At 35.7% G+C, this 24966-nt stretch overlaps 1 protein-coding gene across 1 annotated transcript in view; it reads right to left on the reverse strand.

Annotated features, from left to right (window-relative positions):
• gbe1b (glucan (1,4-alpha-), branching enzyme 1b) overlaps positions 1 to 11106 on the reverse strand; it is a 115233-nt gene extending 104127 nt beyond the window's left edge. The window contains exon 1 of the mRNA XM_032545406.1: positions 10934 to 11106. Coding sequence (XP_032401297.1) covers positions 10934 to 11031 — 98 coding nt within the window. The 5' untranslated portion in view covers positions 11032 to 11106. The remainder of the gene's footprint in view (positions 1 to 10933) is intronic.
• Between the last annotated feature and the right edge of the window lie 13860 nt (positions 11107 to 24966).

Here is a 24966-nt window from a genome sequence, read left to right on the forward strand (position 1 = left end):
AGTGGTCTAGTCAAAGTCCAGATTTAAATCTGATGCTGTTGTATAGCCTTCATTTTTGTTCAAAACCCTCCAATGTGGCCAATAAAAAAAAAAATCTTAAAAGAGGAATGGGTAAACATTTCTCTGCAGTCTTATAAAAGACTAATTGTCACTTTCATACAAACGTCTAGGTTTAGGGAGGAATTATGTTTAAGCTACTTTCAGCTCATTTTGATATCTTCTCCTTCATAAATAAAATAAATGTGTGAATGTGTGTTGTTTCATTTTATTTTGGGTTGTCTTTGCCTTACATATTTTTCTTTGATGATCTGAAGCATTTAGGTATGTCAAAAATAATCATAAACAGCAGAAATCTGGAAGCAGGCAAATATTTTCATAGTGCTGCATATTCTGCATCTGTTTTTACTTCGACATGAATCAGGACACAATAATATACAAACTGAGATACATGACAAAATGTACCTCTGAAATTTATTCTTTCAACATAATAAATGTTGAAAGAATAACATTTATTATGGGTTTTTTTTATTTATGTTTTTAAATAAAAAAACATAGATTTTTTTATTTAATGTCTTGACAAATTATGTGTTTTATTATTACAAAATTCATGCAGCTTCACATGAGACTCTGAGGCAGCATTTGGTTCGATGACATCCGCACATAAAGCAGCAAAGAGCAGAAGCTTCGGCCATCTTATCACATATGGCAACCCATTTTTTTTTCCTGGAGTGCTGCTCCTGAATTCCAAATGCAGTAAGTCAGTATTAAAACTGCAGAACTGTGGCTCACCTCATAACTAGTTTCTGAACTGCATTCACCTGAAACCTTCCTGGTTCTCTGTAGATTTTTATTATGTGTTGACATTTTATGTTATCATACCATCTGTGAGTTATTGAGGCACTACAAACAGAAGCTAAGGGAAGGTTTTCAGACCCATTCCTGTTTTCCACAGTGAGTAAACCTTCAGATTCAACTTGAGTGAATCTTTTTATTAATTACTCTTTACATATAATATGAGAATGTTGTAATCCATTCATCTAGGTAAATAGACTATTCATTAGAATCCTTACTCTCAACAAGGGTGTCCAAAGTGTGGCCTGGGGGTCCATTTGCAGTCCTTAAAATTATTTTGCGCGGCCTTCAATCATAATTCAAAAATGCCGTAAATTTATTAGGTTGGGCATTTTATGCAAATGCACATTAAAAATTATTGGGTGCAATTTTCTTTCATTTTATTTTATTCTTCTTCAATACAGAAATCAAACTACTTTGCTTGTTTCATTAAATATTGCGTTTCATTTATTGCTGAGCAGGTAAAAAAAAATTGTTTTTGCAATTTTAATTAACAAATTAAAATAATCATCAAAATATTAGTATGGCAAGGCTCATATTTTAAGGGGAGGTTTAGTATAAATAGAACCTTTAAATTCACTGTTTGTATTTTTGAGTGCAATGGAATGGTTTTTTCCCCCAAACTGAATGATTGTTTTATGCAACCACAATTTCAATATTGACCAAAAGATCTTGACTAAATTTTCACAAAACTCGCAGATAAAGGCCGTTGTTTAAACTAAAAATCCACAGGCAGCTAGCAATGTACAATAAATCTAAAATATATATGTTTTTACAATGAAGTCTGTCAAGATGCTTTGCAAAGGAAAATACCAGTGCTTATTTATCTGGTAGAAGATGCTAAAAAATCCTGAGTATGATTAAACCTTTCTAAATCTTTAAGCTATTGCTGCTTTAGGTTATGGAAGGTGAAAAAATATTGACTTTTGTTAATATTACACAGAGCAAAATAGGAGTTCCTAAAATGTTACAAAAACTTGTAGAGGAAAAGATGGTAGTTGGGGCTTTGTTAGATTATATTTTTATCAGGGAGTTTCACACTGGAAAAAACAAAAACTTCTGTTGGAAAAACAATGGATAAAAGTTGATAAAATATTGTTTTACTTTTTTTATTCCCCATTTCTAAACCAGTCTTTTAAGATGGCTACAGAAGGTAAACATTGCCTTCTGCCTGGTTCCAAAATAAAAGTATAAACTAGAGGGGAGAAAAGCTTAAATAGTATAATGTAGTCCAAAAATGAATATGTTTTCAAATAAATTTAGATTGTTCACAGCTCTCATATTCAATCTCAAAAAACTGCTGGATGCCACAGCAGAGCAGCACAATCTCACTCCAAAAGAAGAAGAAAAAAAGTGGGCCCCTAAGCCAGCACTTTATAGAGCCCTCCTCCTCATGGAAACTGACTGATCTTATCCTCTACTTCTTATGAGGCTTTTAAGTCTAAGAATGTGGTTTTTAAAACAGCGAAAACTATTGAGGTTTGCCTACTTCGTACTGCACAGCAGGGGTTCACATTCGGTAACATGCCAAACTGGCTCCCACAAGAACACAAGCGCTCAGGTTGCAACATACAAGAGGAAGACTGCGCTTTCTGTTAGGAAAACCTTTTCATTGCTTCACTGACACTACAATATACCTGACTGTTGCTGAAATTCAGTTTAACAAAGGGGCAACTTATTAAAGGCCCAGTTAGACAGAACTATTGCATCAGTTTTTTGTTTTTTAATTTTTTTAAGTAACCAAATGTTTGTGTAAAGACCCATCAGGTCTTTACTTGTTCATGTGGATTACTTGTGTACTTTGATGTCTGACAATTCCAGTTGCGATTTCCCTTAAAGGACACACAGCCTCTTTTTTTTTGCAATAAACATTGACAAAAACAAGAGAACAGAAATGAGGTGCAGGTCTTTTGAACCAGGTAGTTTTAAACCCAACAGGTTAGCGCAGCATTGGTGGGTTTGGAAGAATAGAATATCTGGTTATTTAAATCATAATCTGAAATTAATACACATCAAATTTGAACATGTTTCATTTATGAAGTTGCACATTAAACATTTCCAACAAGATATATTCAAAATATATATTTTTTAAATATATTTATTGTTCAGCCGTTTTTTTTTATTTTGTTTTACTTTTACTTGGATTATAAAAAATATCTCCCATCTCAGTGCCAACTATACAGCCTTTAAGCAGATTTGACACTCCCCGGCATTCAACTCACTGGACGAAAAAAATACAGTAAAATAAAGTTAAAAGCATAGTATTGCTGCTAATTTTTGTAATTATTTTTTAAAGTAAATGCATTAGAGTCCCTTGCAAAACTATAAACACTTGGGCTTTTTCATACCACCAATTGTAAAGTTTTTTCTTCAGAAGATGGATTGAATAGGGGACGTCCACAGCTTGGAATAACCTATTTGCTTCAAACTTGTTTGCAAATTCATTCCTAACCTGTCGGCTGTGTTCCTTAGTCTTCATGATGTTGCTTGTCCACTAATGGTCTCTAACCAACCTCTCAGAGCTTCACAGAACAGCTGAATTTATTCTATGATTAAATTACATACACATATGCGATTAGATGACTTCTGAACTACATTTAGAGGCCTCATAGTAAAGAGGGCTTAGTTCAAATAAATGCAACAATTTGTACTGCTGTATTTGAACAAAAGATGTTTTTGAAAAAATTGGGTTGAACTATCACATAAAATTAAAAAATAAATACGTTGAAGTTTAAACGACAGTTTTAGTTTTTATATTCTCATCCCTTTTGGGACGAGAATAAAAAGTTATAATATCATGAGAATAAAGTCTTGAAATCACCAGAATATAGATGCAATATTACCAGAAGAAAGTAATAAAATTAAAAGACAAAACGTTGCCTGTGATAGTCATCAATATCGGACGTGTGTGGCTAGGATTACTGTGACATGCAGTGACAGTCATAAAGTTGCTTAAAAGACACTTTCACTTTTATGACAATAAATAACCAAAAATATCATGATACGATTTTACATTCATATTGCTCACCCTTACACAGAGAGGTTTAATTCTTCTCCACACCCAGAAGATGTTCCTTCTACAGAGCCACAGAAGTGTGAAAAACAAAGTGAGCAGAGAAACATCCAGTCTGGGGTGATTTGGAGAAAAAGTGACAAGCTCTTACCAAATCTGGCAGCAGCTGTGGAGCAGTTCTGCTGTACTATTTGTGGCCAGAGGATCATTCTTTGACTTTATTCTCTAGAGATTCTGTCTCACTTACACTTCATTAGGAAAACTGGCCTGTGTGGGCTTTGTACCAGTTCTGGTTCAAAGTGTCCGCTGCTAGTTCTTGAAGTGAATGTAGGACAAAAGCTTAGTTCCCCACTGACAAAACGAGCCAGCTTCAAAGAGCTTTGAATTAAATAAACACGACACATGTATTTACCTACAACAGCATTGGGTGGTTCAGAAATAGCTGAATTATTTATGAAAACATCTGTATAGGTGGAAATTAAAGTTTTGACAGTAAAGAAAAATGGTGATATTACCTAAACTTACTTTCAAATTTATGGCAAAACTCTCCAAACTGCAAGATGAGGAAGATTTTATACAAGAATAATTTAGTAATTATCAGACCTTCATTTCCTGATTTTGGTCAGCCATCCAGTGTCACAAAGCGGCTTACATTTTATATCCACAAAGTAACAAGCTCAGAATTTAGACATATTTAGAAGATTTACAGTCCTTTCACCAGTTTTTATGTAAACAAAAGTCCTTTTTAGATTATTTAATTTCCTATTTCAAAGAGAAACACACTCTTTTTGGCTGATGCAATTTTCTTTGAGGTCTGCCCTGAAGAATAATTTTATTTTTAGAACAAGGACACTCAAAAGTGGAAACATGTGCTATTGTTTTGATGAAAAGTGTTGCTTTAAATATAGTCAGAAAAAAAGGAATTGTTCCTATCTGTGGGAAAACATTTCTAACCTTTATCTGACTTTTGATGAAGTAAAAAAAAAAGTTTTTTTTAAATTATTATTATTATTTGCTCTCCTTAGCATTGATTACAGCATATTATGGTCAAATTGATAGATCCTATGCTCTGATTATTTGACTTGTGCAACCCTTGATGTCACCACTCCATCATATATGTATATCATAATTGTGATTTTAATACAGAGATTGTATCAAAAATATATAACACCAGCTAAAATAAACCACAGAATAAACCCATAAACTCACTACATAAACATACTTAGTGTTCTGCTCTATAGAATAACAATGTAATATCTCCAGGGGTAGCCAGCCTATCATAAGCTGTTTAACACACATGCCAGTCCTAGCTTGCCTAACTCTTTAAAACAGCTTCCTTAAACAGAGTGATTGGTAGCGCCAAGTGGTAGCCTTCTTTCAGCCAGAGAGCCAACCAGCAATGCCAAGCAATGAAAGGCGAACTGCTCACTCTGTGTTAGTTTATGCCCACTCCAGCACCTTGTCTGGTGAATTATAAACCTTAGGAACCGAAGGATGAAGAAAAAAATCATTTTAAACAACACAACCTTTAGAAACCTCTGTATACCACACAGGGCTGTACATTATAATGTACATTAAAAATCTGCATTTTAAAATATTATAGCAAAGATTTTATGCTTGTGCTACAAAACTACAAATCTCTATTGAACCAGTCCTATGAGCTAAAAATCTTTTACATACAGGCCTGCTTTGATACCATCAACTGCCCCATACAGAGTCCTGTCCAGCAAAGCTACAGGCTGCTTGTGCTCATTAAATGTTTAAGTGGTCTTGTGTTTATATTATTTTGCAGTATTTGTGAACAAAATCAATTATATTCATATAAGTGTAGCCAAAATATATATATATATATTTTTTTATTATTTTGACTTGGATAAAAAATATATGTCTTAAATAACTTGAAATCCAACTAAATTTAGTGTCGTAAACTTAGTAAATGAAAAACTTATTCAGTAAAGACATAGAAGTCATTGCTTCATATTTCTAGTCAAATTCAGCTCATTTTATTTTATTAAATAGCTTTGTATTTTAACAAAATTTACAGTCTCGAAATAGTATTTCAAATAATATTTGTATCCATCTTTGGGAAATAGCTGAACTCTGTGTCAGGTTAACACACTCCTGGTTGCAAAATGTGAGAATCTAAATATAGAGTGATCGGTTCTGTTTTGATGTGTTGCGTGAGTGATGGTGACAGCTGAAGCACAGTGGTGTCAAGTCCATCCGGATCACATGAAGACACACATGAGAAAGCTGTTCAGCCCTTGATCTTAGATCGTATTGGGGTTTACGTCAGGTCATCAGTAAGGAGAGTTTAAAATAACGTCCTTCTGGCTGAGGATCGAGGAAGCAAAGGAAGAGGAAGTAGCTTAGTATCTGAACAGAAGTCAATTGCCAAAAAACAAGCTTTTTTGAAGTATTGTGACATAATATAAAGTGGTGACTAACTGATGTCACTCCGCTCAAAACAATTACTCTCACCAAAATGGTACAAGCAGAAAATTCCTTCACTTTTACAGCCAAATTTAATCAACCAATCAATTCGCATGTTCCTTCTCATGTGCTTTTGTGTGTTCAGATAATTACTACAGTAAACCCTCGCCTATTTGCTGTTCAGTATTTGTCGATTCACTATTCACAAATTTTTCCCTGTAACACAACTCCAATTTGTTCATGAAAAATTTGCCTATCCGTGAAGCACACAAGCAAAAACCTGTAAAAATATGTAAGTGCAATGTTACTCGGCACGCTATTGGCTGGTGTTTGCAAAGCAGCCAGTCCAGCAGCAGAATTCATTTCCATGGTGTTGATTGGCTGTAGAACGGAGACAAGAAAGACTGCATCCATTAGTTTCTTCTTAATTTTTCTAAGGATTTTATCTATTAGTATGGAGGTGATCTTAGTAAAGGGTGATCTTTAACCCCTTTGAATAATAGGAGTCCACTTTACTTAGCAAAACTGTCCTATTAATGAAAATAATAATCAGTTTTGCTCCAAACACACTGCATTACCATTCCAAGCAGATTAACATTAATTGCTGGGGTTTTAGTTTTTGCTGACAGCCCTTTGCTTGTATTTGGAGTCCAGTTAGGGAGGGAATGTTAAAAAAAGTATGTGAAATAAACCAAGATGAAGCCAAAATGTAAAAAACTTTTCGTGGTTCATGATTTAGTAACTTCTAGACCCACTTTGATCAGCAACAGCTAAAAAAAACACACACACATTTGTCTTTAGAATACTTTTTTTACACAGAGCAGACCCACACACGGACTGCAAGATGTCCAGGCCCAGTAACAGCAAAACAAGACCAAGTCATTTCTCCTCCACCACTGTGCTTAGAGGTCTGAGGTCTCTGTGGTGATTTGCCTCACAAGACAAATGACCTAATTACAAGAACTCGGGAAAGACAGTGACCAGTCCAAGTAAACCCAAAGGTACGTATTCCATACTCTGATACTAGGCAAACTAAAAGTGGTACAAATCCTGAACTTGAGATCAACTTGTCCAATTTGAAATATCTGAACTCTAAAAGTGAAGAGACATGTACTTTTTGTTTAGTGAGTCATTTTAAGATATAAATTGTACTGCAGTTAAAAAAAAATACACTACTCAACCCTTCCTGCAGAATTGTGCAAGAGGAAGGTTAAATATTTGAAGCATGTCAACAAAACTCTGCACATTGTAGCAGTAACATGCAAACAGTCACAGCAGCTGTTTTCACAATCCCTTTCAAAAACCGCATCCCAGTGAAATTAAACAAGAGGAGAAACAAGCAACCACAAAAACTAATTGGGATGAGGGAGTTCTCCTGAAATCAGATTAACTGTGCATAGCGTCTCTGTGTGACGTGAAAGTTGATTAGACCTGAAAAATGGGCAGCGCTGAGCCCTGGGTTGGTGGTGAAATCCAAAAGAATCAATCTTTGTGGTCATAGGTCTCCGTCTGATAAGGCTGCTAAATTCTTGGCACTGGGACTCAGCATGCCACAGCAGCTCAGAAAAGAAAAGAGATTTTGATTTCAGCTTGTGTTTGTGTTATGGTGTTTGGTCTCCGGGGATGAAAACACTGGGAGCTTATCAAGAATTAACCTTGACACAGCAGCAATTCTATATGTAAAATACTTTATGTGCAGCGTTTATCAGCAGGACAGGTGTTGGAGACATGTCTAGTGTGCAGTGAAGCCTAGAAATCCCAAGCTGTGTCTTAGATAGAACTGACATGCTCATCTCTCTGCGAGGCTACAGCCCTGATCGCTGGCTCCAAATACTAAGCAGGTGGTCCCTTACCTGCCACATTAGAAACGAGATCTGACACGGTAATGAAAACACATGAAACTATGTGGTCCCTTAGTGGAGTTTTGAGGCTTAGTTTCACTGAAGGATGACCCAAAATGAGCAGATGCCTCTCTGGGTTATTACTGTCATCTTCTGACTGAGAAACAGGACATCATCAGAAGAGGGTGATTTAACATGAACTGGAAATTAAGTTAAACAACTTCAATGCAATGAGATGAGATAGAACCATTCCTATTCAATCAAGTGTCTAAGGTACGATAATCAGCAGCACAGAATTACATTTCTGGCACAGTTACGCAGCAGTTTTTACAGACAAGCAGATGGTGAGCAAAGAACAAGTCATTTAATGTAAAAAAGTATGAGTAAATTGTTTGTAAAGAGTATATTTGTTCATAGTTTTGTTTTAAAAATACATTTGTACATAGTTAAGGAAAACAAATTCATATATAATTGTATTTCTGCTAATGTAAAACTTAGGTTTTGTTATGGTAAACATAACCTACGGCGTGAGTTCAAGTAAATGCCAAAAATTGTCCTTCTTCAGAGCTCACACAGATATACAGATTATTGTTTTATGATTAATGTTTTTAAAAGAATACATTTGGTCTTTTTTGACTTCTCTTGTTTGTTTTGACTGATTTACATCTCTTATTTCATAATTTATTGTGATCCTGATGCTTCACTTTGGAAATTAAATCATAATTTGGAAATCTAAAAAAATAAAAATGAAAGTTTGCTTATCAAGCAACAGTACTGTCATGAAATATAAATGCATACTGATTTTCAAAACTATTTGAAAATATCAAGTAGAAAATCCTCATTAACTCCTTGCAAAAAGCTATGATTGTACCAATCACTACTGCTAGTCACCTCTAACAATTTTAACCCATTGGATTTATTTCAAAAGCACAGTTGCTTTTAGACAAAAAATTCAAACTAAATTATTAGAAATCTGAATAAAATTGTGGGAATAATAATAACAGTTAATCAGCTGTTTTAAGAAAACTTAGAAAATGATGCTCTAGTTCAGTCTCATTAGGTAACAGAACAGTTTTTAAAGTGAATAATTTGACAGTTTTCCCACTCTAAACTACAGACAGTAAGTTAAGCATCTAGCAAAAATGTAAGTTTATTACATCAAGCCTCAAATCCATCCATCCATCTTATTTTTCTTCTGTGATCAACCAAGTGTCGCCCATAACGTAAAGCTGCAGTATGTAGCTTTTATAATCATCCATTGTCAGAAATTCACTTAAAACCCAACTAATCAGAGCCACAAGGAGGGTCTTAGTGCTGCTAATCATGTGGTGCTCAATGTCCTGACGACAGAGAAACAACTGACCATCACAGGACAACCGTTTATCTGCCTTTAATGGTGGCCATGCTAACTAGGCTGAGCATTCACGGCAGACTGCGGTGCGAGGAACTAGATGTCGTGTAGCAGACAATAAGGGCGAGGGTGTGACGGTGATTGACAGTGCTAAAATCCTCCTCCTGGCTCTGATTGGTTCTTTCTGACCAAGTGGTGCCTTTCTGCAGATGGTCAGTGGGACCACGGGGTCCAAATATAAAACAAGACAGATTGCATGTCTCTTTACAAATATGCAAAAAACATAATGTTTGTAAAACTTACATACTGCAGCTTTAAGCCACAAACCTCGCAAAAACAGGTCGGTTTTGATACCGGTGTAGAAGTTTTATGGGTGTTAAATGTTTTGAGATAAGTAACACACAAATTTAAGGCAAACATTTCCAGGGATTTGCAGAACAACATGGTTCTATTTACATACAATTATTCAGGGCTATCATAGAAAAGAGGGACTAAATGCAAATGCACACCACACCTTTCAGATTTTTTGTAAGTAACAAAAACATGCAATGCTTTACTTCCACATTTAAACATTACTTTGTGATAATTAACCAGTTAAAATAACAGCAAAATATAATGCAATTTGAGAGCTTGAGAGGAAAAAATGCAACGGTGATAAAAAAGACTGCAGGACTTTTTAAGACATCTGAGAAAGAGGAGTAACTGACGCCATGAAATAATTGCTAAATATTGCCAAACAGCCTGTCAGTTGAGCTTAATCCAAACACAGTCTTCCACTTCATGCATGAGTCCAAGTCTAAATTTGTTTCAATGTCAACTCTGGGTTAAAAGGAGCAAATTGTGTAACACACTCTGCACCGAGCAGAGGTCAGTGGGAATGCAGGAGCTACAACACTGCAAGTGGCTGCAGCTGCATACCCAAAACTCTGCACAGCAATTTGATGTTCCGTTCACACATCAAAACAACATCAGACACACTGTGCATGAGGCAGCAGTGTGAACATTAGGGCCGCCTCAGCACATCACCTGACTGAAGCACGTCGGACACTTCAGCTGTCACACACAGGAAGTTAAAACGACTTGCGCTTTTTCTGCAACTTGTCACGCAAAATGAAGCTTTTCTGGCAGTTTTTCATTACTTTCCTATGGGCTGCAGTCATATCTGAATGCCAGCTGGTAAGAGCAGGGTGATGAAGAGGGGGAGGGTTGAAAGGTTAGCCCACTGTGCATGAGGGGGAATGGAGCTCTGTGCTACTTGTCATTCGTGCCGTGGCCACAGAAGGAGACGTTATATTGCACAATGATCGAGTTTTGAATGTCAGATGTGTTTTATGCGTTTCAAGACACGGATGCAAGGTAAGCATGGCTCTTTCCTCGCTTTAGCGGGGGTCTTCGCTTTGACACGCTGTGCACAGAAACCGAAGTGTGAGTCGGTTGATTTACCTCCTCCTGAAGTCGTTCTCGTAGTTTTTGAGGTTAGGGTCCGTCTGGAGAAGGTTGTTGAATTCGGGAATTGAGACGTTATCCTCATGGTCTTCCATGGTTTCTGTAGCAAGACGAAACCAATCGAGCACCGACCGCTCCGGAGATGACACTGACAGAACGGGAAAGAGAGGGGAGGGGACGTGTTAAGGGCTTCTAGTAACCGGAGCCCCGCAGCGAATCACGCTGCTTCTTTGCCAGAGCCCGTCCCACCACACCGGGCTTAGTTTACAACAGACCGGAAGCCTGACAGCTGATCCTGTCTGATGTTCTGCTCTGTGTCTTTAAGAAGCCGCTCCAAAGGAATATAAGTCGATGTATTGACTCCTTTTCAATGGATTTGATTATTGTTTTATAAACTACAATACCGAAACTTTAAAAAGGCCTCCAGCTACAGATAAATATGACATTCTTAGTAGCAAATTAAACATTGTTACACATTATCATAACAATTCAAATTTTGTTCTCAAGAATGGCATTGGACATAAGAGTGGAATAGAACAATTATTCGCAGGTGCATCTTAATAAATCAGAATATCATCCTTAATTTCAAAAGTATTTTTTTTCAAAAGTAGTATTTCAAAAGAGCAGAAGAAATCTTATGTTTTTTTTAACAATAATATTTGTTAATCTGTTGCTAAGAGATGAGCACGTTTTCTGGTAACCAAGTGCCACAAAGTAAACATCTGATTTTTACTTTTGCAAAATTTACCAACTTTAAATTTCTTGTGTCTAAGCAGACAAGCAGTATTTCAAAAATATATTGTTTTATAAACAATAATATTACTTGTTGATAATTTGGTGTTAAGAGATGGTAATGAACTGTTACAAAGTATAAATCTGATTTTTACTTTGGTGTTGAATGTCTGTTTTCACTTTTCTGAAAAACTGACCAACTGCACAATTCTTGTTAAGTAGTAAGTAGTGTAAGATACTATTTCAAAAGAGCATAAGAAATCTTATGTTTTTTTAACAATAACAATATTTGTTAACCTGTTGCTAAGAGATGAGCGCATTTGCAAAATTTACCAACTGTAAATTTCTTGTGTCTAAGCAGATAAGCAGTATGTCAAAAGAGCGTGTGTTTTGTAAACAATTTGGTGTTAAGAGATGAGTGTTTTGTTTCTTGTAACGAACTGCCACGAAGTATAAATCAGATTTTTACTTTTGCATTGAATGGCAGCATTTAGGCTAGCATTAGCATTTTGGCTAATTTCAGCTTGTACACTAATTTTAACATACTAAATGAAGTAAGTCCATGTTGCTCAACATGCTTATGACTTTCCACATGCTATTGAGTACATTGTAGCTTATTTTAGCATTGATGCTAATTTTTTAGCATCAGAACACTGGGTTCCAACTGACAGGCACACTTTGGCAGGCCCCGTTTAAATTTCTTCAGTAATTTTCTAGTTATACATTTATTGCACACATCACTTTATATTTAAAACATTTATTTAATTTAATATTGATGTATTTATTTAATTTATTGAAATTATCTCATTTTAATCAGTTAATTTGGTTAATCAGGTTTTAGTACATGAAACCCATAAATTAAGTTTCTCAAAGCAAATAAAACTCTATTTATTTAATGTTATGAGATGGCTGGACACCCTTTGAGAAGACTACTGACTTAACTAGTTGCCCAACAATCACTGCTAAAGGAGCTGCATGTGTAGAGAGTGCTGTGCACAGTTTTGGAAAGTTGATTGAAAGAAAAAAGTGATTTAGAAAAACATGCCAAAGTGTTGAGAAGACTGTGAAGCAAAACCCACTCAAAAGTTTGAAGGAGATTCACAAAGTTCTGACTGTGACTAGAGTCGATTCTCCAAGAGCCACGACACACATCAAACAAAACCATTTACAAACTGTTTGTAAATGGTTTGGTGTGTCTAGCAGTCACTGGGCGAGAAGAGGATACACCTTGTATTGGTCAACAGTCCATCACGGGCAACACAGAAACACACAACACAAACAACCATACAGGGATTACACAGGCATTGCACCACTGGAGGAAGCTGGTGTTTCATGAGAAAACCCTGAATGCACAGGGAGAGCATCTGAGAGCAAACTCTACTACAACGTCTTTTTACCCTTCACTGTTCAAATACAATGTCATGTTGCTTAGAGAGAATATGTCTTCTAAGTTTATGCAATAAAATGTTGTTGGAGATAGGCTTACAGAGTTAAAATTTCCCTTGATATATCTGACTTGCCGTTGAGCCATTTCATGCATCCGATACTATTTATGAAAAACCAGCAACATTGATTTGTTCAAAGTTGACTTTAAGAAGTGTTTGTTCAATGTCAAAGTTTACCATCATGTAACTGGGTAAAGTGGACTGTAACACAGAGCTGACATGGATGTCTGTTTAGTGTAGAATATTATCTACAAATCCATTGAATAAATGGGCTTAATATGTTCGTTCTTAAAAGTCAAGTCTTAAAATTCAGCAGCTACTCCATTGTCCCTTCCTCCTATTACTGTTGTAAGAGGCACATATTTCCAAACTGACTGCTCAAATTATTCTAATCTTATTCTTTATTGCCACAACAGATCTCCCCACAAACCTCTTCAGAATTGAGATGACAAAGTTATTGAATTCAAGATGATAACCTTGCAATAATTTAGATTAAGTCCCTCTTTGGAGGAGGCTGATAAATATGCATGCTGCCTGAAGACACAGAGCAGCTCCTGAGGAGTGTTGTCCTTGTCACAAAATGAAACCGTCCTAGCTAAAGGTCAGAAAGTGAGTGTCATTCTAAAGAGCCATCTGTTGGTAATAGATGGAACAAGGGTGTTGCTGTCTGCCACAGAAGGTTGTGCCAATAAATGCTGTCTCTTTGATTCACGGCTAAATAACAAATGTTTACAAGTAAATGTGAAAAAGCACAGAAGCCAAGGACAATGACTGACAAAAATGTTAGATTTAGCTGAAGGATCATAACCTGAGAAGATGTGGCGAGGAACTGCTGATCTTTTTTTTTTCTTTTTTGTTGCTGAGAAAGACTAAACTTTTCTCAGTTTAATTTTCCACATATAATAGAGTCTACAATTCTAAAAGGGTACTTATTTCTGACTTCAGATATCTCAAAATTAATCAGCACCTTTTACACCTTCCCTTCTTACACAGAAAAAATATTTATTTTAACTAATTTGAATCCACATATTAAAGCTGACTGGCTATTATTTTTATAATAGATTATTTACAATAAATGTTTGTAATTAAATAAAAAGATAAATCCAACTATTTAATATATGTTTAAAATGTCCTTTATTAACCTATGAATACAACATAGAATCTGCCGGACTAAAAGCACACAGTGATGGTAGGTGCCTTGCTGTCTTGGTGCTGCTGGACCGCACAATGACTTTTGACTCTGTTGATCAGTCTGTCCTTCTGTCTTGTTTACACCGCTAGGTTTGGATTCGTCTCTCTGCACTTAAATTATTTAAGTCTTATTTCACAGTCTGGTACTTGAGTGTCTTCTTCTAGCACTCCTCTGTCATGTGGGGTGCCACAGGGTTTCATTTTTGGTCTGCTCCTTTTCCCCTTTATCTGCTGCCACTTAAAACAACTGCATCACTTTTCCTTTCACTGCTATGCAAATCCTATGCTGAGATCAGCTTAATTAAAATAACATCCACATCTGGCCACCACAATAGCACCAAACACCAGATAAGATCAGAATGCATAGAACACACATTGAATTTAAGTCTGTTTCATTGATTTTTCACCACATCCTCTGTGGTGTTCCAATGAATCTTGACATAATTTCCAGCATCCCTCTGACCTCAAACCAACAAATTATTGCTTTCCGAAAATATTTACAAAACATTTTCGGAAAGCAGTTCTTCAGCATTTCTCTATTCTAAAGAACTGAGAAGTGCATGTGGGAATGAACCCCATCGGATTTGATGTTTTGAGCACATCTGCTTCATAGTACTGAACCGTACACCCACAGCGGCAGTCAGAGAGGCATATCAGACATGCAAAACACAGCCAAAATGCCATTTCTGTGTGACTTAATAGGAGCTGACACAATCCACCTTCTCATTCAACTAAAGTGACACTAGTACACAAACCCACTGCACTGATGTCATTTGTAATAAAGAAAATATAATTAGTTCTTCAATACCTGTAATTATTTATGAAAGCATTATTGTTCACCCAGGCTGAGAGAATTACTTTCCAGAGTGTTCAGCAAATATGAGATCCCTCCAAGGCAAATAAGTAATAGTTGCTAGAAGATTTAACAGGGGGATAGTCAATAAGTGGTATAAATATTTCAAAAAGTACTTGCTTTAATAAAATAGTTATATGAATTGACTCAAAAACAACACAAAGCTAAACAATTATTTATTTTTGGAAAACAACAGAGATAAGAAATCAAGTGTTATGGGCCAAAAGAAGAGAAATGTGAGATGAAATTGAGATGGTATTTCTTGCTTTTTCTATCTTTCTGAAAAGCGGTCAAAATACAAACCACACTCACGTCTCACCACATTCAACCTTTAGTTAAAGTTTCCTTTTTCTAAATGTGAGCAAAACACATCTTAATTAATTGGAATTCCATTTACAGACAAAAGACTTCTTACATGTAAGAGATGAATCCCTGCTTTCAAAAACCGTTTCAAAACTAGCGATGACAGTTTGATGTGATTAAAAAAATGCAAAACTCTTTGAAAGGACAAATGTGAAAGTAAATATCATTATGTTATGAAGGAGGAAGAATGTTCTAATTATTCTCAAATTAAATAAAACAACATTCGATACTGTTTTTTTTTTTTTTTTGCTATTTGCCACAACTTAACATGTGCTGCACAACAAGTCCAGATTTACAGTGAGAGCCATAGTGGAATGGTTTAGATGTGTTACAATGGCCTAGTCATATCTACATAAAACTGTAAACATGAACTTGTTTCATAATTAGTGATAATGTGATAATAAATAAATAAATACAATGCTTATGACTGCTTTTTCAGGCTCCATACGTACAGGACCTGTCCCAGAACTATTCTTTTTTTTTTTTTTTTTTTTTTAGTTATGGCACTGTATATGTACAGAGAACATGATTTGAGGATGTCTATGAGTTGGCATCCCAGATGTTCTCAGCTGAATATTTTATTCAGGGAGCAGCTTTTCCAGGCACGCAACATCTTCAGACTCCAGCTGTCATACAGGAGTTGAGTCAGCTCCTCTGTTTGTGAGCTGGCTTGAAAAAAAAGCTACGGCATGCGCATCAACACAAATACATCAGTTGAACTAAGCACAGGCATAAGGAAGTGGCTCTGTAATTGCAAACATCCGGCAGCGTGATTAGTTTTCATTCTCTGTATCTCAAATTGCTTCTGAATTGAAAAGCTGTGGAACAGTTGGACATATTACCTAAATCCTCATTATGTTTCTGAGTGGTTTGTGGTTTACAGTGCATGAAAGTCTAAAAAAATATTCATGTAACGGCTTATTTTTTTTGAATCAACTGCTTTAAAATGGAATGACATAAAACTGTTTAAACGTTTTTTTAAAGGTTTCAGTGACATGTTTAAAATGCCCTTAGATGTATTCATGCCCTTAGAACCATAACACATTTTGTCAGCAATCACAAACTTTAATATATTTCACAGGGATTTTATGTGATGAACGAACTCATAGCAGTGTATTATTATTAATTCTTACCCTGAACTCATTATTCAGTGTGTGCACGGCAGGAGATGTTAAGGTCTGATAGGAGTGGAACCAGAATTTCTCTGTCTTGCGCGGAGACTGGTTTTTCTAATTAAAAAATGAGATAGTTTAAACCATTCTCTTATTATTTCACAGTTTTAATTATTACTGATTAATGTCACCCTTTGAAATGACTTTACTCTTTCATGCAATAGTTATGAGGTTTTTGCTAAAAATGTTTATATGGGCAGTTAGATTTTTTTAAAAGATATTTTAAGTGATGTTTTATTGGGATAAGGACTTTGGGTAATTTTAGAAGAATACAATAGAAAAGAAATATCCTTAATCATCCCTCTGAGGAGAAATGTAGGCATACCTCCAGCAAAGTTACAGGCATATGGCAGCATGCAGATTTACATAACAGGTAAAAATTCAAAGGGCAAATTTACAACAAGAAAAGAAAAATACTGTGCAGTTCTGAAAATAACATTCTTGGTTTCAAGTAACATGCAACTAAGTAGGATAATTTAAAAAATACAAAATGTGTATGTGTAGTGGGTCACATGCCAGTGAGTCCTTGTGTGGAAGGGCAATCAACATAAAATCAAACCTAATTAAATATGTGAATTACAAACTGCAGACTCCATACCGGATCGGTCGAAGGCCAGGTTAACAATGACCGCCATTGGTGCTGTTAACCGACAGGGTGCTGGTGGAATTTGGACTACTGTTGGTCTACAGAGGAGGAAATGGAGATTTTCTCATACAAAGTTTCTTAATGGTCTGATGATATCTGGATTATTATTTATCTCATATCACTGCAAGTTGTTCCTATATTTTATCTTTAAATGTCTGGAACTGAATAAATATATTTGTTTTATTAACAATAGGTAATAAAAATATTATCTATTAACTTTAGATAATATTATCTATTATCTATTCAGGATTAGGATTATTCAGGATTAATAGAAAACAAAGTGTTTCTACTAATAGAAACACTTTGTTTCTATTAGTAGTACTTGGTGATTTCTTCTATAGATGTTATGTTCTTGAGCTGACTGAAAATACTATGATTGTGATCATTCCCCATGAAGATAAAAAGATTCTTAGCCAACTAATACATTTGTTGTTTGTTAAATATAGGAGACTAATTTATTAATTGATTATACAATAGTATTAATTTATTTACAATACTAAATAGTCTGAACTTATGTAGGCGCTTTTCCAGACATTTTGACCACTCCTAAGCACTTTACACTAGAGTCACATTCACCCATTTGCACTCACAAACATTCATACACCGACACACAGACTGGTAGGCATTGTGGGGTTAAGTACCTTGCCCAGAGGCACATTGACATGTGGCAGGAGGAAGCTGGAATCGAACATACAACCTTCCGATCGCAAGACGACTACTCTACCCACAGTCGCCCCACTAACATAACACTAACACAATTTTCCAACCACCACACCATTTAGAGATATGTGTTGGTCAAGTAAAATCCTTTCAAAAACACTACTGTGAAGTTTGGGGGTTAATGTTATAAAATGATGTTAAAAGATGGGGAAAGGTTAATGATGTATGAGTACTTTTGCATGGCACTGTGTGTCAGTATGATGTTGGTCTCCATTTGCTAGTAATAAAATCAGATGTCAGCCATTAGTGTGCTGAAATACTGCGATCTGCACAGTTTCTTTGAAAGGTGGACAGCCGTCCTCAATGAATGCCACCAAGTGAGAAGGTTAACACAGAGCAATAAATGGAACCAGAGAGAATGGAAATGAAGCTAATGAGAGGCGATAAGATTCACTCCAGTCTTCAATTTCAAGCATGGAGTAGCTGGGATCTCAGAAAGGACAAGAGACAGACATGAGGATGGAGATCTTTAATGAGAGACATTTACAGAGGGCAAAAGAGATACTGGTGTGTCAGGCAGAACAAAAAGCCCACGCTGACGATAATTTCTGATTCTGTGAAGTATTACTTTGAGGAGTTTAAACGTTCCAAATGATATGTCATGCTGTCACATACAAAGACTAATCTGAATAATTCAAAATCAGTGGATTTGGCTAATGAAAAAAAAAAAGGAAATAATGCTGCAGTGAGTGGTATCCGTTGACTGTCATACTCACTGATATGGGTTGAGGCCACACAGAAGTAAGCAGAACTCATTGTCGGATTCAGGATTTTTTTTTTTTGGCAAAACTCATTTATGAATTTCAGTCTCGTCAGCCCCCTGAGAAGAAGTGAATTGTTAACACCTGACCTCACAATATAAAAGGGCCAAATGGTTTAAATCAAGCAGAAGGGGCTCTGGGGACGGCGTCAAAGGAAGAGGGTGAAAAGGGACGAATTTCAACTCAGTCTCAGAAAGGGGAAGTCATGACTTTTTTTTTTTTTTACAGAAACAAGGACACTAAAAAACAAGGTTAAAACAAAAATAATTACACTAGTCTTTCAGTTTCAGAGAAATCACGATTTTTGTATGTACTGTAGATGTGACAAGGTTGCACTGCGCAAAGTAAGAATAAAGCTTCCCTCTCAATGTGTGATTAGTTGCAAATAAAGTAACATTTTAGGTCAATCTATGGAGCAACACATTGTTCAGGTTAGGGCAATTGTTTAAGTGTTGTTCAAACTAGACAATAAGAACAATCTTTTCAAGTACAAACTGTAAAAGATGGACATTATGTAAGATCAGAGACTCAGAGCTGTCTTACACAACAGCAACATAGATAAATCTTTGCATATTGCTTCCTCCACACTTATTGGAACCCCTGGTAAAGTTTGTCAAAAGAAATATATTCACCTTTATTCCATTAGCATAATCTCTTTTCAACAACTGTTCGAAAGTACATCATTACTACCAATATATATAAGACTACTTATTATTATTTACTAAAGCTAAATGTATTTCAGTAAATATAAGATGTTGTTGTTCAATAAAAAGTTTATCTGTAGTTCAGCGAGCAATAGTTTCCAGCTGGCCACAGGGATCAAAGCTAAATCACTAAAAACTTCCAACCTAAGAAGCTTCTGTTAACAACTGACTTGTAACTTTTATACTGTCACTACATGGTGATACTTTTAGCAAATATTTAAATAAAGATATTGATTATAAAAGTTACCTACTGCTGGTTTAAACAGGAGAAATGGCAAACATTGTTCAATATTACTAAAACTAAAGTCACAGTGTTTAAATACATCATCTTACCTGGTCTCCTGCCAGGGAGAGCTGCTGCTCAGTTGCTTCTCCTCGAAGGGGTGAGTTGACACGGAGCCAGACAGAGAAGCAACACAGGCTGTATTTGTTTACAAACTGAAATGAACTTATGTGTTTAATTATCTGCATGTGCGCTCCATGAAAGCTCTTTTGCAGCCATGGATGTAGAGTAATCGTACAAAGCAGAACAGGTCTGTTCTTGGTGGCGTCACAGCCTCTGTGATCCCTGGCTCACTTCTTCGAGGGGGTGTCTTTTAAAGCAGGCAGCTGAAAAAATGCTAAAGTAATAATCTGTAGTCATCTTAAATGTTTCCATTGCCAGATTAACAGAATTACAAAAGGAGGATGACGAAACAGCTTCAAACGGCTCACTTTGGTACTGTACAAATTTCATGTAAAGAACATGAAAGGATTCTGGTTAAAATGAGAATGACAAAATAATCACATCGGTAAAAACAGCTTTGGACTAAAATATTGGGAATCAGTGGCCCTGAATTCCAAATATACATGTTAGTATCAGCAGCAGAAGCATTAACATCAGATGGCCTCTAATTGGAAACAAAAAGAGAGAGATCTTTGACCAACAACTGTCTGACAAAGAGAAGGCGTCTAACAGAAATTAAGTATTTCAGTTGTTAATTAATATTTCCATTTATCAAGTGATACATGAAAAACCGTAAGGATGGACCAGTCGATGGATGGATGGATGGATGGATGGATGGATGGATGGATGGATGGATGGATGGATGGATGGATGGAAAGAAAGCCATAAGGTTTAGAATATGATGTATTTTAAACAAACTCTCCTTCTTAACATAGGGTTTATTTCCCATTTGAACAAATGTGCCAGTGGTGCCAAAACATGTAGAAATCATAAATGTATGTGATTTTGTTCTCACCTGACCATAAAAACCTCAAGTCTCATTGAGATTTACAATAAATAATAATTCCATCCATCCACTCATTATGTGGACTCACTTGTCCTTTCAGCCTTTAAGAGGAGCTGGCTCCTAACTCCAGAAGTCATTATTATACGGCAACAAACATTTTATTTTTGTTATTTTTGTATTTTTATTTAAGCTTTTTTTGCTTTTACCAGAGGTGCCAACCAGTGCGGAAGGTTCTGCTGTGCTGCTACAGATAGAACAAAACACATACACAAAAATAAAAACTTAAAATTGATCCACAGAAACATCCATGATTTAAATGTGGTTACAGCTGGGTGTATATACTCACAGCGACAAAATAGAGAAAATAAATACTGGAAATGCTGTGGTAAATCTATCTGCAGAATCAGCTCTGTGCTACATTTATGCTACATAATTATACAGCTGGTAAATTAAAATGGTCTAATCTATATTACAAAAAAAAATCTCAGTGATGTCATGATGGGATTAGGATCCATCATTCCTGATAATACAGCATAAGGAGGTCAAGTTCTGCACCAAAGACAAATCAACCTAGTTTACCTGGTTAAAACTGAGAGTTTAAGGATAATGTTGATGTATTTCCATATGAAAGACTTTGAAATGGCAAATCAGTGATAATAGTAGCGTTCTTTTCTTTGAAAAGAAAGGTTTTAATGAAACTAAAACTCAACTAAAGAGCACCAATTACATCCTTTGCATCAAAATGAAGAGTCATCAGTCTAAAATTTGTATGATTTAACTAAATGTATGATAATACATGGAAAAACATGAAACTGAAAAAAATCTCTGGCCAGAAATCCAATTTTCATATTTTGTAGATTTGATTGACCAAATAATGAGCCCTTAGAGCAGCTGCAGCCACAGTGGTTAAGTACAAGGTTTGTTTCTCTCAACGTGATGCAAGAATTATGACAAGTCCTTCATTAAGAGGCAAAAAGTGGTTTAATAACATCCATTCATGTTCTTCTCTTGCTCTCACACTTTAAAGACCTCTTGTGAGGCCTGAGCCTACATTTGAAATTTGTCGAGATGCTTTGAAAGAGGTCCATTACAGAGTCATATATGATTATCTCCACAAGTCTCAACTTTACAATTTGCACAGGGGGAATAATTTGTCATTTTGTCTTTACGCTCAGAATCACTGAACACTGCCATGGTCAACCACTTCAAATGTCTACAGAATGTTTGGCCTCCAGGTTCGTAGACAGAGTTTAAGAATATGTGGCAAGAGTGTTTTAAATTTTTGACTTTTTAAATCAGAAAAATCATCAGTTAGAAAAATACCTCTATGAATCTCCTTTTGGTATTTTTAGTCTTGTTTTATTCCTAAGGATAAGAATGTATTTGCAAATTTGCGTCCACATACACTGAAAGCAAAATGTATTTTCAATTTCAACAATAAAATAAAGTATGTATAATTTACAAAGACTTTTTTTTATAATTCCTAAGGGGAAAAAAACCCTAACATTTCCATACCTTGTCATATTTTTCCAATGTTTCTGCGTTTATATTCCCAAAACAGGAAATTTCCATCTACTGTACTGCATATCAAATCAATACCAGGTCAGGTCTTTTTTTGCATTAAATGCTGCCTCAATGTGCTGTGGTATGGAGCCCATCAGTGGTTCTGCTGATGTTCTAAGATGGCGTCTTGCTCTGATGTTTCTTATCTTTCTCTTGACAACACTTCTTGTCAACTCTCTGTGGGAGATTGGTCAGCTTGCTGACACAGATATTTCATGGTCATTACGAAAGGCAGTGTGGACATGTGCCAGGTCCTAAACACCTCCATAAAACTCATCAACAGAGGAGAACATTAGATGCTCTAAAATATCCTAAATGGCTCCACAGAGTTCAAACTTGATAACCACAATGGACTAACACTCGAAAATCATGACTGATTGTAAAAATGCCCCACTGGAGCCCAAGTAAAGTAACTTGGCGTATGTACCTCTTCACATTTCCTTCAGACTCTCACACCTTGATTTCCAAATGCTGAATTTATTTTTATGTGAAAAGTGGGCTTTGGACCACTGAGAAACAATGGTGCAGGAGTGGTTTCGCACTTGAATCTCAACTCACCAAGGGCTTTTCTTCACAATGTTCTCAAGTCTGTGCTTATTCCTGTTACTTATGCAACTTTTTTCCCTTCCACTAAAAAGACCATTAACCTGCTTGTACTGAAAACTCTGTCAAAAGCCAGATTTTTAAGCCATGATCTTTTGTAGATGCCCTTCTCTTTGTTAGTAGCTATCTGCTGGACAATTGTCAAATCAGCCATTTTCTCCAAAGACCACATTGAAATACAAATGCAGGTTCAAAAATTAGGACATCTATAAAAAGTTTAAATCTCTTTGTCACTCTCTTAGGAATGTAAAACTCATATTATTACACAAAGAGTGAAGTATCTCAAGGCTTTATTTCTTAAATTATGCAATTATGGTTTTGAAATACATGTATGTCTATGTAAGAAATAAATACTCATAGAACACGAGTTTTATTTATTTTTAAATCAAACTACTAAAAATAAAAATATATTATGAGGTATTCTACACTTTTGTCCAGTGTTAGCTCTTCAGATCCTTATCTCTGTTATATTTACCTGACTTTAATATTTTTGCAGCCACTTTTGTTTAGTAAAACGTTAGTCTTTAACATCGTCATTCTTAAAAATTAAATTTTAAATTGCATACAAAATAACAACAAAAGAATCATTATTATTAAAGGATGAACAATATTCAGTTTGTGACATAACTTGTCAGTGTAACTTTGTCTGTGTCTTTTAATTGATAAACAAAAAAGCTGGAATAAAAAAATATCATCTGAGGCTTTAATTTTAAGCAGCATCACAGTTATATATGAATAAACAAAAGACAAAAACAAACTTGGTCATATCTGTCTCAGCGGGAGACCAAACCTTAGGAAATATATATTTTTTATTTATTAAAAAACACTGATCCTTAAAAAAATCTACACTTTTACTGTTTTGTAAGTATGAGCAGCATCTCAGAATGATAAATTAGTATTCTGTGTATGAAGATGGTAGAAAGGCCCATTTCTTTTACCCGTTCTTCAAAATGGGAAAGAAAAGAAAATATGCCACTGTAAGGTCTATCTGTAACCAAGAAAAATATTTTTCTGATACCATGTTGCCAAGTCTAAGTGAGACAGTACTATTTGTGTTACTTCTATCAAAACACTAGTGTTATATACCTTACTGTTTCTCATATGGCATCGTCTTTGCAATCATTGTTCCTTTGTTGTAAAATTTGAATAAAGGGTTTTAAACAGCCAGCTTGCTATTTTTCTGTTGGTTCCAGTTTATTAAGGATAAAAATAGTTTCATCGGAATGAATCACTGACATGCACCGGCGCTCACATTTCTATACTGATTCTGCCGGGGTATACAAATTGTATCTCCATACCAGTTAGTCAGGAGGCATGAGTGCATATAAGCCATACACAAATTCTATTGGCTAACTTTGAAGAGCTTGACATTATATTATTATCACTTTTTAATATTTCACCACAGTAGTCATTGTCAGGCGCTGTCACTGTCAGATGTGCCAACAGTGTTTGCCAATCATACAGACTCTGATCGAATTCAACTGTCAATCAGAAGCCAGTCAAGTTGTCTTCTTGACTTCAAAAAGCTTCTTTTGGAAATCATGACAAAAGATTCTCATCTTAAATTTAAAATCCCTCTGGGTGACAGTTGTTTAGACAGAACAACTGGTTTTGATTTATAAAAAAAAAAAGAGAGACAGATAACACTTTTGAAACATTTGGTATGACTTTCAAAAGAACATCTCGTTGCATAGAAATAAATAATCTATTCTTAAAATAGGGATATGTGAGGAAACAGTTTGCATGTACATTTGTCTGTGCTGCTGTGCATCTTGCTAAAAGTGAATAATGCCGATGACATCGTTGTGAAGATGAGGTGAAAGCAGCCTATTATCTGTCAGTCTGCCTCTGCCTCCCCCTCCTGGTGCCCCGATAGGGCTCTTCTCATTCAGACCTGTTTTGGAGTAATGCCACAGATGGTGATGAGCCTGTGTAATCCCCGTAGATTTCCACGGTTTATAAACAGCAAGACAAGCAGCAGGTCCCGCCGATCTGAACAAACACTTCCAAATCAGGAGGTGTTTATCATGCCTGTTTGGGGTGGA

The sequence above is a fragment of the Xiphophorus hellerii genome, chromosome 18 (assembly GCF_003331165.1).
Source record: "Xiphophorus hellerii strain 12219 chromosome 18, Xiphophorus_hellerii-4.1, whole genome shotgun sequence".
In the NCBI taxonomy this organism is placed as follows: Eukaryota; Metazoa; Chordata; class Actinopteri; order Cyprinodontiformes; family Poeciliidae; genus Xiphophorus; species Xiphophorus hellerii.